The sequence below is a fragment of the Microtus oregoni genome, unplaced genomic scaffold, assembly GCF_018167655.1.
Source record: "Microtus oregoni isolate MIOR12 unplaced genomic scaffold, Mior012 000018F_ref0000195, whole genome shotgun sequence".
Classification (NCBI taxonomy): domain Eukaryota; kingdom Metazoa; phylum Chordata; class Mammalia; order Rodentia; family Cricetidae; genus Microtus; species Microtus oregoni.
In genome coordinates this window covers 36,809,077-36,822,532 of record NW_024543077.1, presented here as the reverse complement: position 1 = coordinate 36,822,532, position 13,456 = coordinate 36,809,077, and the positions used below count along the sequence as shown (strand labels likewise).

The 13,456-nt window shown below is 46.8% G+C and overlaps 1 protein-coding gene across 4 annotated transcripts in view; it reads left to right on the top strand.

Moving 5' to 3' along the window:
* Positions 1-13,456, top strand: part of Ankrd44 (ankyrin repeat domain 44) — a 211,123-nt gene that overhangs the window by 154,521 nt on the left and 43,146 nt on the right. For 3 of the 4 annotated variants that reach the window (XM_041668373.1, XM_041668371.1, XM_041668370.1), the window contains exons 12-16: positions 958-1,021; positions 3,018-3,086; positions 5,624-5,764; positions 7,076-7,156; positions 8,832-8,943. In XM_041668373.1, the coding sequence (XP_041524307.1) occupies positions 958-1,021; positions 3,018-3,086; positions 5,624-5,764; positions 7,076-7,156; positions 8,832-8,943 (467 nt within the window). Of the gene's footprint in view, positions 1-903; positions 1,022-3,017; positions 3,087-5,623; positions 5,765-7,075; positions 7,157-8,831; positions 8,944-13,456 lie in introns of all 4 variants that reach the window. The other variant, XM_041668369.1, reaches the window with a different exon arrangement.

The following is a 13,456-nucleotide window of genomic DNA, read 5'->3' as shown; positions in this document are numbered from 1 at the left end:
TGCCAGCATTCCTGCCTAGAATGAGAGTCTTGTCTGGGGGCCAGTGGTCCAGAATTGAGTGGCGGAGGGCCAGAACTTACATACGGAACCTTAAGTCATAGAAGAAAACAATTGAGACTTAAATTGGTTCCTTCACATTAATACTATTCAACCAAAGAAAATGGCCCAAATCTTCAATATTGCAGTGGTAGAAAATACCATGTTATTGTTCAAAATGGCCCATGGGCATTGAAACATCATCAAGGCAGACCCCCTTTCAAGAAGGTTTAATTTTTATATTTTTAATGTGGGGCTCTCTGGAACCAGAGATTCTCCCTGCTTTGAGCTTTGCTGATCTTTCTTAGCATGGCTTCTGCCAATCCCCATATATTAAGAAATCCCTGGGCTTTCCAAAGTGGTAGAAGCCTGCAGGGTGGAGATTGTTTATAAATGAACATCAGCTCTCCCGGAGGTTTATTTCTCCCTCTAAGAACTTTACCTATGGTGGATTCTGTTTTCACGGCTGTTGGCTTAAAAATACGAAATCCTTGCAGGAAAGCATTCTTCCCACATCCGAGACCCACAGGAAGCTTGGGACACACATGTCTGTCCCTGCCTGTTCCGGTCACTCTTCTATTGTCCATGGTCCTCGTATGTTCTGTCTGCCTGTCCGCTGCCCTACTTAGCTCAAATTGGTCTCACAAATTTCTCTCCCTGGGATTGAAGCTGAGGCTGTGGCACACTCAGGCCTGAATGCAAAAATGAATCCACCTTGACTCCGCGGCGCTTCCTATGAAATTGCTGTGTTGAGCCGTTGCCCTTAGTTTCCGGGACGACCTCCTTCTGACTACACGGTTGCTTGCGTCCTGGCTTTCCTACTAACCGATTTTTCTGTCTCTGCAATGTCTCCTGTGGTTTGACTAGGACAAAAGTATAGCATAGTGTCCTTGATTAGTAACGAGCACGTGCTGTCTGCAGGCTTTGAAATAGACACCCCAGATACGTTTGGAAGAACGTGCCTTCACGCTGCTGCCGCAGGAGGGTGAGTACCGGGCGGTCGCCATTCCACGGCTTGACGACTTCGTGCATCTTGAGTGACATAAATTGCCTATGCACCGAAAGCAATTTCCTCAGCAAATGGGGCCCCAGTCACTTGTACCAAATACCGAGTGTCACGAACTCCACTTCCACATCGCTCAGGTTTTGTTCTTCCAAAGAAAGATGAAGAGTCCGTCCTGCGTAGCGCATAGAGCTTGTGTTGCTCTCGGCTCTCAGTCCCCGCCCCACACGGCTGTAAGGCAGCAGCTGACGGCAGCGTGGATTTTTTTACTTGGCATCTTAAAGAAAAGAAATTAATTTGAACTTTGTTCTTAAGTTTTCCCCTCTTTGTTACAAGTGGATGGGTGGTGATTGAGAGGATAAAGGATTGAATCCATTTATGCTCATTTATACATTTTTACAATAAAGAAAAATTAGAAATTTTTAGAAGGATTTAAATGTAACAAAGCTCAAGGAAATCCTAAACATGGGCCAGAGTGATTTGTTCCCTGCCTTTCCCCCTGTAGAAAAAAAGCCTTTTTTTTTTCATCAGCTTTTTTCTTGAGCAAATCAATGATTAGACCAAAGCTCTGATCAATGTATTGTTGATACATGACCACACACTGACCAAACATAGTGTCTTTTGGACGACCTTCTATTGGGAAGGCGTTGGTTTTCAATCGGTTTCCTAGTACTTAAGGAATTCTCCATTTATCATGTGTGATACTAAAGACATTCCCAATTTATCAGGGGTGAATGAACCGTGAAGCTGTAAAGCTCCTTATTTAAATGGGTCCCTTCTGGAGCCGAAGACTAACTCTTCGTATACAGAGTTATTGTATTTTTAAAAGCGGGTCCCTTCCCCCAACCTCAGTCCTCAAACTGGGTGAGATTTATGAGTCACGCAGGTCTAACCTAGCCATGGCTTTGATCCTTCTCCATCCGTCACTCAGGAAGAGATAGGTGCTGCGTGTTAGCTGGCGTGCCGTGCCGATTAAACATTCAAATATTTTGTGACTCTTGCATGCAGCTATCTGAGACAAGAGGCTCCTAAGGGTAGGTGTGGAAAGGGGAAGACGCCCCCGCCCCGGCACGCACGCACGCTAGGGGAAGACTACCCCCCTCCCGCGCGTGCGCACACAAGGGTGCGTGCGCTAAAACTTATCTCTAATGGGATCATTTTTCTTATTTAAATTACACCAAGACAATAGACAGTACGTTCAGAGCCTCTTCTTAGGATATCGAGTTTAGAACGATGATGGATGGTGATGCTCACGTTTTAAAGAATATCAGACCAGCGCAGAACGTGACAAGGCTCCATGCTGCGATTCTGTTTGAAATGCCCTATTAGAATGAACATTAGCCACATGCCCTGCCAGAGGAAAATTCCCTTCAGTGGGTCCTTTCTCTGTGCCGTGGGATTTACTGTTCTTGTGAATGACAGCGCTGCACGGGACGATCGCTGTGCTCCCTGACATCACTCCCAGTGTTGGTCCAGCACATTGATTTACCTGGGTTGCAAAGACAGGGGAGCGCAGCCATCTTTTTTCCCCATTGCAAGTGGTTACTGTGGGGATTTACTGTGCTGCGATACAAGGCAGTGCTGAGCTACTCGGCTTCATCATTTAAACATGACGTGGAGTTGTTAGGCTGTGGTGATTTCATAGACTTCTCATGGTCCTGAAGAAGAATTTTAGTATAAATGATGAGACCATCACCGGAGGCCTTAATCATATAATAATCATTAAATTCCTTATCCATTGCGTTGAAAATGTTCCACGAAGCTCTTTCATTTATAGATTTATTAGCTTTGAGAGAGAACTTTAGACCCTTGTAATGCGGCACTCCTGGGATGTGTCCAGGTTCTTTCTCGCCAGCGGAATTTTAGACCCGAAGCTATCATGTCGGCCCAGCCCCCACTCTGCAGGAAATGCCTCTTCCAGGAGGTACCTTAGTAATTAGCCTTGGCCGTACTAACTGTGCTTTCCCTGTCTTTCCAGCAATGTAGAATGTATAAAACTCTTGCAGAGCGGCGGAGCAGATTTTCACAGAAGGGACAAATGTGGGAGGTAGGTGCTTGGGGTGACCCGCCTCTGGGGCCTGACCGAGAGTGGGGACTGGGCCATGGCACAGGCCTGTTGTCAAGGTGATCGCCATGGGACAACAGGGACCATTCCATCTTCATGGGTGATTCTTCCTTATAGGGAAATACCAGCAAGGCTGACTGGACCCATGAGCTAAGGGTTCTCTCAACTTCTGCTTTCTTAAAAATTGCCTCCTTGGATATGTTTGAGAAAAATCATAGAACTAAACTCAAAATCCGGGCTTGAGAGAGGGCTCAGGACTTAAGAGCTCCTGTTTTTCTCGCCGAAGATTGGAGTTCAATCCTCAGTGCCCTTGTCTGCCGGCTCATAACTGCCTATAACTCCAGCTCCAGGGGAGCTGATGCTGTCTTCCGGAGCTCCCGACTCCCCTGACAGAGACAGACACCCAGACAAAGATGATACGGCCATACAAATCAAAATTTTTTTTAAAAAATTAAATATGGGCCAAAGATTTACAGCATTTGTTTTCCATATAGGGCATTTCATCTTGAGATGATTTTTCGACATTTGGAATATTAAAGGAACACAGACCACCAGTGGTGGTTTGAAGCTTCTCTTATCTTCACAATCCCTTGAATGGCTAAACTGGGTCATGACGCTAGCTGCTTCATGGACACAGAGGGAGAGGGAGAGGGAGAGGGAGAGGGAGAGAAGCATGTACCAATTAACCACATTTCACTCAGCACTTGACCACATGGCCGTAGTGGTCCCATTGACAAAACCACCTAATACTACAGTTCTTAAGACACAGCCTGCCTGTGACACACAACAGCATGTATGCATGCTCATGTGATACATGACTGTAAGTAGGTTTGTGTATACACACACCCTTACCCTCTAGCAACTCCTCGCTACCCCGGCTCTTGGTGGTTGACTCAGATTTCTTTTCTGACCACCCACCTGTGATGACTCTCTACCCAGCCTTCCAGATTCACATCTAGTGAAACCTTCTCGTCCCTCTTACGGAAACGTCCTTCCTCTGCACCCTGAACGCTTCCTGACTGCCCTGTGCTAGTAGTGTCTGTCCCCATCTGTCTGCAAGTCTCCTGGAAATGAGGACGGTGTCACTTTCTTCCTCCCCTCCCTTCCCCTCTTTCCCTCCCCTCCCCTTTCCTTCCCATCTGTCCTCCCACCTCTCGTCTCCCTCCCCCCCCTCTCTCTCGTATTTCTGCAGATCAATCAAAGCCACAGTATTGCACATGTTAGGCAAACCCTTCACGACTGAATTACATCCATAGACCTCGCGTTTAGTTTGGAGACAGGATCTTGCTATTTCATCCAGTCTGGCCTTGAACTCACAACCCTTATGCTTCGGTGCCCCCAGTGCTAGAATTTCTAGACATGTGTCCCTGAATCTAGCTTTCTCTTTATCCTTAAGCCCCGTTGGGATCCTTGATGCCTAGTCATTAATTAAAACAAAAGCAACACAATATGTAAAATATTATAATTCCATAATTATAATTTTCCCTTTTGGACCGAAGAGAAAATCAACTAGTTAAAGAACCATAAGTTGCCTACAAAATGTTTAAAATGAAAAAAAAATGCTTAAAACTAATACATAATTCCTGAGCTAAAGTTACTCTGTTTTTAGTATTTTATTTGGTTGTTCTTCCTCGGATATTGGTTAGTCACACCAGAAAAAAAAAAAGTCAACTAATTAGAAACTAAAAATAAGTAATATAAATTGCTTCCGGTCTCTCAAGTAAAGAGGCTAGCTTCTGGACGAGGAAGGGTAACTGTGATCTAAAGGTTAGGAAAGAATCCTCCCGAGGAGACACGGTCGTGGGCAAAGGTGAAGTCTGAACGTGACCCCGAGACGCCCATCATCCACTCTGCCTTCATGGGTTCATAGTGTACACAGATGCGGGAGAAGTTCTGTAGGGGAAATCGAGTCAGCTTGGGAACGCCTTCAATTCCAGGCTAAGAAATTAAGCCTTGTTCAACGGGGGAAGACAGGTGGTTTTAGAACGGGATTGTCACAGGTGGGGCTCGGTCCTTTGAAAATCCCAACCAGGAAGTAGAGGGAAGCTTGACTAGAGTTAAGGATGGTTTGTAAACACAACAAAACAAAATGTATTAGCATCCATTAATTAATACAGAACGATGGGTTTTATTGCGGCATTTTCTTTTATATGCGTAAAGTACAGACTTTGTGTTTGTGCCCTCCACTGTCCTCTCCGCCATCCTCCCCTCTCCCCCGTCAGTCTCTAAGGATGGTCTTAACGAAGATGATCTGGAAGGTTCTTCATGGGGCAGTCTTGGCACGTACAGGCAATAACAGATCTAACCTGCAGTAGGCCCAGGACAGTGCCACCATGGCTGGCCTTGCTAGCAGCCCCCTGCCGGTCTCTGCAGACTGGGCTTCCTGTCCCTCCGCTCCCACACCCTGAGAAATGAAGCGAGAATCCTGCAGCCAGTGTTTCTGAGGAGTCTGTCGGCTGGACCGAGTAGAGGGGAATAGGAAACAGCGACAACCATCATGGCCACGGTTTGTTTTTCAGGACCCCCCTGCACTACGCAGCCGCAAACTGCCACTTCCACTGTGTTAAAGCGTTAGTGACCACGGGAGCCAACGTTAACGAAGCAGATGACTGGGGACGGACGGCTCTGCACTACGCCGCCGCGTCAGACATGGAGAGAAAGTAAGCATGGCCCGGTCTGGGCTTCATCTCGGGGTAGAGCCAGTAAGGGGGAGGGCGTGGGTTTTCTTCACACCGCCTCCTGGAAACTGCAGAGGAGGACTCTCTCGATCAGAGTGGAGGGTCACCCAAGCCCTAGGCCTCCCCATTCTCTCTCTTTAGGTTATTGATTATTAGGGTTATGATTATTACATGCCATCGCACAATTTCTTCTCTTCTCTGCTCTGGCGGTAAATGCCAAAGGAGCGCTGTCAAGCCCAGATTTTTCAGACCGGGCTTTGAAAACCTATTGGGATTTATTTGGCATACACAGTAGTCTCCATCATTCTCCCTTAAATGCTTCGTCTGCGGTGGGCACCCAGGTATCTGGGCTGAAGAAATGGTTTATTAGTTAGAAGTGTTTCCTGCACTTTCAGAGGACCCGAGTTCAGTTGGCTCACACGCGCGTGTCCCTAAGATCCCAGCTCTAAGGGATCTCACTCACACGGACACTTGCACACACGTGGCTTTTCCTGACACACATACGCAGATCAATAAAAACATCAATAAAAACAATAAAAAAAATGATCTTTAAAAAAAGCAACCCAGGTGTGGCGAGAGCTGCTAAGCAGCCCGTCTAGCCTACCAGGTGACCCTCAGAGCAGTGAGCAACAGTGCCTCAGAAACCAGGGTGGGTGGTTCTTCAGAAAGGATGCCCGAAGTTCACCTCTGACCCCCACATATATGTGCACACACAAGCACGCGCCCAGATTAACATGCGCAGGCCCACTTCGTTTTGTGTTGACACGAACATGTTTCTAATAAGATGTCACCCCCGGGATCTCACAGAACACAGGCTGTCAGTTGCGCAGTGCTGTGCTCCGGGGAAGACAGGCTGTAGGAAGGACTAGGGAGCAAGTATTCTTCACCTTTTAAGGGCTAGAAGAGAAAAGTCTAGGAGATGGAGGCCAGGCTCTCCCGTAGGAAGCGAGATGCTGGCCTGGCCAGAAAGCACGAGGGTTTGTGGTAGCGGGCGGAGGAGCCTGAGATGGTAAGTGGTTTCTTTTTACTTGGAAAATTCTCGGCTGCCTGTAGAGGGGTAGGCAGCTTGATTCTGCTCTCAAGCACACACAGCTAGGGAGAAGCAATGCTCTCAGTTGGATTCCTTGGGAGGAAATACATTTCCTAGATGCCATGGAGAGAGCCAATGTATGTCCCTTTCGGGTTGGGATAAAAATCACTGAGATGTCATTGTGAAAAAACGATCAACAGCTTTTAATTTAAAAAATTAATTGTGATTTTTTTTTTTGTTCCCCTATATCTTACGCTGAGAAGTAAGATGATGTTGGGGAACGCCCACGACAATTCCGAAGACCTTGACAGAGCCCGGGAAGTGAAGGAAAAAGACGCTGCACTGTGAGTTTCTTCAGGTCATAAAATGGGGTGCCACTGGGGTGCCACAGTCTTCTGTCCCTCGGGGTGGCCACACGCCTGTCTTCCTGCTGGGGGGTTTCATCGGGAATCCTGAGAGAGGGAGGGGATACAGACCCACGTTTAACATGTCCATCCTTCTGCTGTTCTCATGCGTGGAACTCTTTATAAGATTATAGGCTTGCTTTGACTGCCGTCGTGATGGGCCAGCATCTGGCTCTGTCACGTCTCATATCTCATGGGGGACATGTTATGCCTCCACTTGGGACCTTAGGTTCTACTTTGATGACCTGGGGATAACTGATTAGCAGATTCTATAAATGAAGGTCTTCAGAGCCCTTGGGTCCTTGACTTACAGATAACCTCCTGCTTCCTGTAAGCAGCTACCCCTGACCCTACTACCCCATCCTGGCTTCAGCCAGGGACTTTGCTGTTGCTATGCAAGGGTCTGGAGTATCTGCCATCACTAAGGGGCATTGACACATGAGCGCTCCTCGACAGTCTAGTCACAGAAAGACCCGTGCAGAGGTCCACGGCAGCGGTGAGCGGTCATTTCGCACAGTGATCAAGCTAATGAACCAGGTTGCCCACATCGGGGCTCATCCCCAGGGGGTACAGTGCTTGGAGAGCCTGCAGGCCTGTGAATAAACTCCACATTGGGTTTATTCTCTTCTCGAGTTGCCAAAGGAATGAGCTTCTGTGCCTGAAAACTTGTGTTCACTCTAAGGCCTTCCCTGTGTCCTTGTTCTAGACATCAAGGAGAGCCCTGGTGCCGGTCATAGGACATCCCCGAGTATCTCTGGGATAGGGACAGAGACACTGCTGTGGGTAAAACAGAATGAGCAAGTTTCACCGTAATACATCTAAACTTAAAACGATAATGTTTAAAAAAAAAAATAGAGACTTTTCAGCTCCCTCAGGAAGCCCCCCTTTCTCCGTTGGATTGCAGGCTTGCCCCGGGCCAGCCCAGGCTCGCTGGTGAGGAAGGGGGCAAAGTAAGTAGTAGAGAAAGGGCCGTGAGTGGACACACCACCCTGTCCGAGTCCGGCACCTAATGTTCCCTTGATCTTGCATCGCAAACGGCCGAGCAGCTAGTCCTCCTTGGGCGCAGGAAGAATGAGCCCCTGCTGCCGAACACTGGGCTTGGCTTTTCCTTAGGCCCTACGTGGAGGATATCCAAATCCCACATTGCTTCTGTTGCAGTGTCTGTACTGTTGCCGTCTAGTTTAGCTCTGTCCTGGACTGAATAATTCTCTGGGAAGAATTCTTAATGTTTTCTAAATTATAAATTGATGGTTTCTTTCTGCCACCCTTTCGGAGCCTGGGGATGGTATGTCCATAGAACGCTATTGCTGGGGAATGACCTGTGTTCAGAGCTACGTTCAGGTTTAGTGTGCCGTGCACAGGGTCCTGTCAGCGAACATTTAATTACCCAAATAAAAAAGTACTGACTGTTCCTTCTGGGCAGAGGGGTTCCTGCTGACTGTCCCTTCTGGTGCAGAGGGGTTCCCGCTGACCGTCCCTTCTGGGCAAAGAGGTTCCCGCTGACCGTCCCTTCTGGTGCGGAGGGGTTCGCGCTGACTGTCCCTTCTGGGCAGAGGGGTTCGTGCTTCCCTTCTTGTACAAAAGTGTTTCTGAGGCTGCATCTTTATGCTTACAGCTGTCTAGAGTTTCTGCTTCAAAATGACGCGAACCCCTCCATCCGGGACAAGGAAGGCTACAATAGCATCCACTATGCCGCTGCCTATGGCCACAGACAGTGCCTGGAACTGGTGAGTTGTCTTCTCTATTCATTTTTTCTTCTAGCACAACACTGGCCCTGAACTCCCGACAGCCACCTCACCGCCTAGTGTCGTCACCACCAGGAATCCAGGGGAGATGGTTTCTGTAAGTGCAAAACCTGCTCCTGTCCGTCCGCATCTGACTGATAGCGGACTCATCCGCTTTAATTGTGGTAGGAGTGTTAGAGCCGACACAGCTTTTATCTTAAAGATAATAAGGATGTCTCAGGAGCGGAGTGGATCTTCCCAGGGAGAACTCTGCAGAGCTCACCGACAGTATTGCAACTTAGTATTTAACGTATTCAGTCATAGGCGCATGGCTTCATTTGGGCCAGCCCCATGTCTGGAGCAGAAAGAAAGAAGCTGCCAAGGGCCAAGAGAAGAATTTCAACTTAAAAAAAAAAAAAATCAAATGGTTAAGATATACCTGGGGGAGGGGGTTGAAATCTGAATTCTTCTTTTAGTGATGGTCTTGAGACTCAAAACTCAAATGACAATTGTTATAAACACATACATACTTACAAACTCTCTCACACACATGCACACGAACACCACCCCCCCCCCCACACACACACACAGAGGCACCAGTGAGGTGGTAGAGGTTTGGTCATTTGAGATTATCACTTCAGTATATACATGCTTTACAACATTACATGCCCTTAATACATTTTTTTGTTGTTAATTTTACTTCAGTCAAGCTGAGCAATCAAAGATTATAAGAAAATTGTCTAAGCCGGTTGGTGGTGGCGCACGCCTTTAATCCCAGCACTCGGGAGGCAGAGGCAGGTGGATCTCTGTGAGTTCGAGGCCAGCCTGGTCTACAAGAGCTAGTTCCAGGACAGGAACCAAAAGCTACAGAGAAACCCTGTCTCAAAAATTTTTAAAAAAAAAAAGAAAAGAAAAAGAAAATTGTCTAGCATGGTGCCTGGTACAGGAATAAAAGTAGTGGCTATTGTTATGTGTTCATTTTCGGTACCTTGGCATCCCTCGTCTCCTGGACACTGTGCCCTATCTATGAACACCTGAACAATTTGGAAAAAAAAATGCTGTATCCCATCACTATCGAGCCAGGAGAATCAGCAGGCAAATAAATAACTATGATAAAACAAGCCGTGGCTCTATTGGGATTTTTGTATTTCTGTTGTTTTTAGCATGATCTAAGATGAAACGGGAGTCCCAGAGATGGGACCGGCGAGGTGCTGCGGATGTGTAGTGGTTAAGGAGGTGCTTGCTGGCTCCTGTCGGCATGGTGTGTTTGCTAAGCGCATCTCTTCAGATTCCTCCTAATCGCGTTCCCATTTGTATGACTGTGCACTAGCAGCGGGAAACTGGAAAGGAACTGAATGAGGGCAAGAACGGGGGTGTCTGCGCTTGGTCGGTAAACTCAGGGAGGACTGGATTTATGAGCTACCAGAGAACCTGTTGTATAATGGCTTCTTTGCTTTTGACGATAGCTGCATTGCCCACGAAATGAAACAGTTGTAAGTAAAACAATACATTGCGCTTAAAGAATAGAGACACTGTATCTAAATCCTTGCTGCTGGTCCAACCACCATCCCGGGCCAGCCATTCATAAAAGATTCCATGTGAGGCCTGACCGTATTGGAACATGTGTGTCAAGTCTCTCCCATCTCTTTTGATCTTTGCTTACGATAATAACCGTTTTCTTGCCCACTTACTCGAATCTGGGCTGATTCTTTCAATATTCATTAAGCAGACATAGTCTTTGTGGTCTTTAGCTGGTGGTTTTGAGTCCCATTAAAGATTAGCAATAACTGGATCAGTCGACATTTTCCTTAAAGCCGTGCGTTTTATTGCCTGGGCCAGAATCAATAGAGAATCAATTTATTTATTAATGCTCACAGCAGAAAAATTATCATCTAACATTAAGAAAAGAAATGGGGTCCGAAGGACATTTGTGGTGTTGGGCGCAGGTTTTGTAGGGACTCAGAGCAAGCAGGCGAGAAATCTTCCTGAGGCATAAGCAGGATGCCTTTTCTGTCCTTTATTTCTAAATTTTTACTTTAAAGTTTGCAATTTTGCATTCGAGACGGTGGTCTCCTTTGTTTTCGTTCTGCACTTTTAATCATATCGCCACACCTCTTGGCTTTGGGATCCCTCCTCTGCCCCTCAGGTGAAACCTCAGTTGCCCAGAGCAAGTGCACCCCACCCTGACCAGAGGCAGCAAGAAAATTACTGCGGTGCTAATAGAATTCAGGGTACCGCAGGAGCATCATCCAGAGGAAAATTGCTGTTGATTAAAAGGTAACTTGTAAGCTCGAGTCCTGCGCTCCGAAATCACCATGGAAACAAGAGGCAGTTTATTGTTTCCTAGCAGAATACAAAGAGCTGTACGTGCTCAGGGAGTGGAATCGATGAAATGTAACCCGCGACCCTGGGTATTTCAGAGCTGACCACTTGGCACCCTTTCAGGGTGACTGTCACTTCTTGCAATCAAGCGTTTTGCAATGCGCAGCTTCAACTAACCTAGCTCTCCATGGCTAGCAGCAAAGGGGTGCAGATCCTGCCGCCTTTCATCCCGGCGCTGACGTAAGAGGAGGCCTTGCGTTTCTGTGAAGCCTCTAACATTCACATTTTAGTATAAAATAAATAGTGTTCTGGAGGTGAACGGTTAAGACAAACTGCACCTTATCTCCACTTTTTTCATTGAAATTATCTATTATTATTATTATTACCTATCTTACTTTTCACGGCATGTATCCGTTTTCCACCTCGAAAGGCTTTAATTTACAGAGCACAGCTCAACCACAAGGGATTGACTGCAATATTTCAGCCTCCTGCAGGGGACCAATACTCAGTCCGCCAATTCAGCTCTCGCGAGTTTTTCTGATGACTTTGAGTTAGAGTCACGTAAAAACGTAACTGCGGGCGTGCGTACTGCCCTGGCACCACGTGCGGAGCAAAGGATACGGTGATTAGTATGTACAGGGACCGAGGACAGTGCCAGAGGGCACTTCAAGAGGAAGGGTTTCGTTTTATTTGGTTTACTTTTGAATAAAAGCTCTGTTACCAGAGTGCTCCGATGGCTTCTGGTTAACGCTGCCGCGGTGGGTTTATTAGGAACGTGCAGTGTACGAAGTCGCTCGTCTGAAGCAGGCCAGCTCCGTCTTTGATGGGTTTCGTGTAGATCATGAGTTGCGAGCAGGGCAGGACAGGAGATGCCTGGCAATAGTGGCATCTCTAACAGTCTCTTGTTCTACCCTCAGAAATATTCCTGTCTTTCCAGGACGAAATAACACGAAAATTAGATAAGAGAACTACACATGCTTGCCTCAATGTGGACACGGACTAGATAGTATAGTTTTTCGATTTTATATTTTAATTATATGTATGTATGTATGTATGTATGTGTATCTGTGTGTGAGTATGTGTACCTGAGTAGTGCCCGTGGCGGCCAAAGGAGGATGTCGGATCCTCCAGGGCTGGAATTGCAGGAGCCACCTGACGTGGGTCCTAGGATTGAATTCCCGTTGTCTGGAAGGATAGCTCATAATCTTAGCAACTGAGTCATCTCTTTGGTTCACAGAAGCTTAGCTTTAAAAAGAATATCTCCATACAAAGTCGGGGCAGAAAATGGTATTTTGGGTGAAAACTTCCACTAAAAGTATTGACAGTCCTCAACAAAATGTCAGCAGATTAAGTGCAGCAGTATATTGAAAAGATAATGCATCACAGCCAAGTACAGGTGCTCTGGGAAGGTAATAGAGTGTAGCATTAAAAAACCAAGCAAGGTAACTTTCCATATTAAGAGAAAAGGCGGGAAAAACATCAGCTAAATTGCTGAGTACAATAAAAAGCATTAGGTAGAGGCTGCTGTCTGTATATGATATAAAAACTTAGCGAATTGAATACAAAGAAGCTTCATTCATCCGATATTGTCAGAGACACATCTTTGGTTAAAAGTTGTCATAAACCACATTTCGGGGTGGCGTATGCTGGGTTCCAGTCACAACGGGCTCATATGTTCCAGGATCTGGGCATGTGGGTTAGAAATGTCGGGCAGCATCGACGGAGATACAAGAGAAATACAGAGACATCGGATAGAGCTGAGAGGGCTTCTCAGTGAATACTGAATACTGCCCCCCCCCCCCCGCATTCATCTTCCACGTGTTTACATACATACCCCAACCCAAGGGTGGGGGAGCTCAAAAGACTGCTTTAGCATGACACAAAAAACAACCACACACAACAGTTATGAGACATCAAGCCATTATTTCACGAGTAAAGAATTTGATGAGCCATCAAGGAAGAACATTGGATGTCAACTTCTGATCTCTCTGGGCATGCGCGTCTGCACAAGCATGCTCTCGGACACATGCAGACACACTGCACAGACACCACACACACACGGAGGCTGTAGATCACTGGTAGGGCTCTGGCCATGCACACATCAAGCCCTAGGCTCAATCTCCAGCAGTAGGAGAAAGAAGAAACAGAAGGAAGGGGAGGTGTGGATGCTAGAAAAGCTTCCCAAGAAGGACAG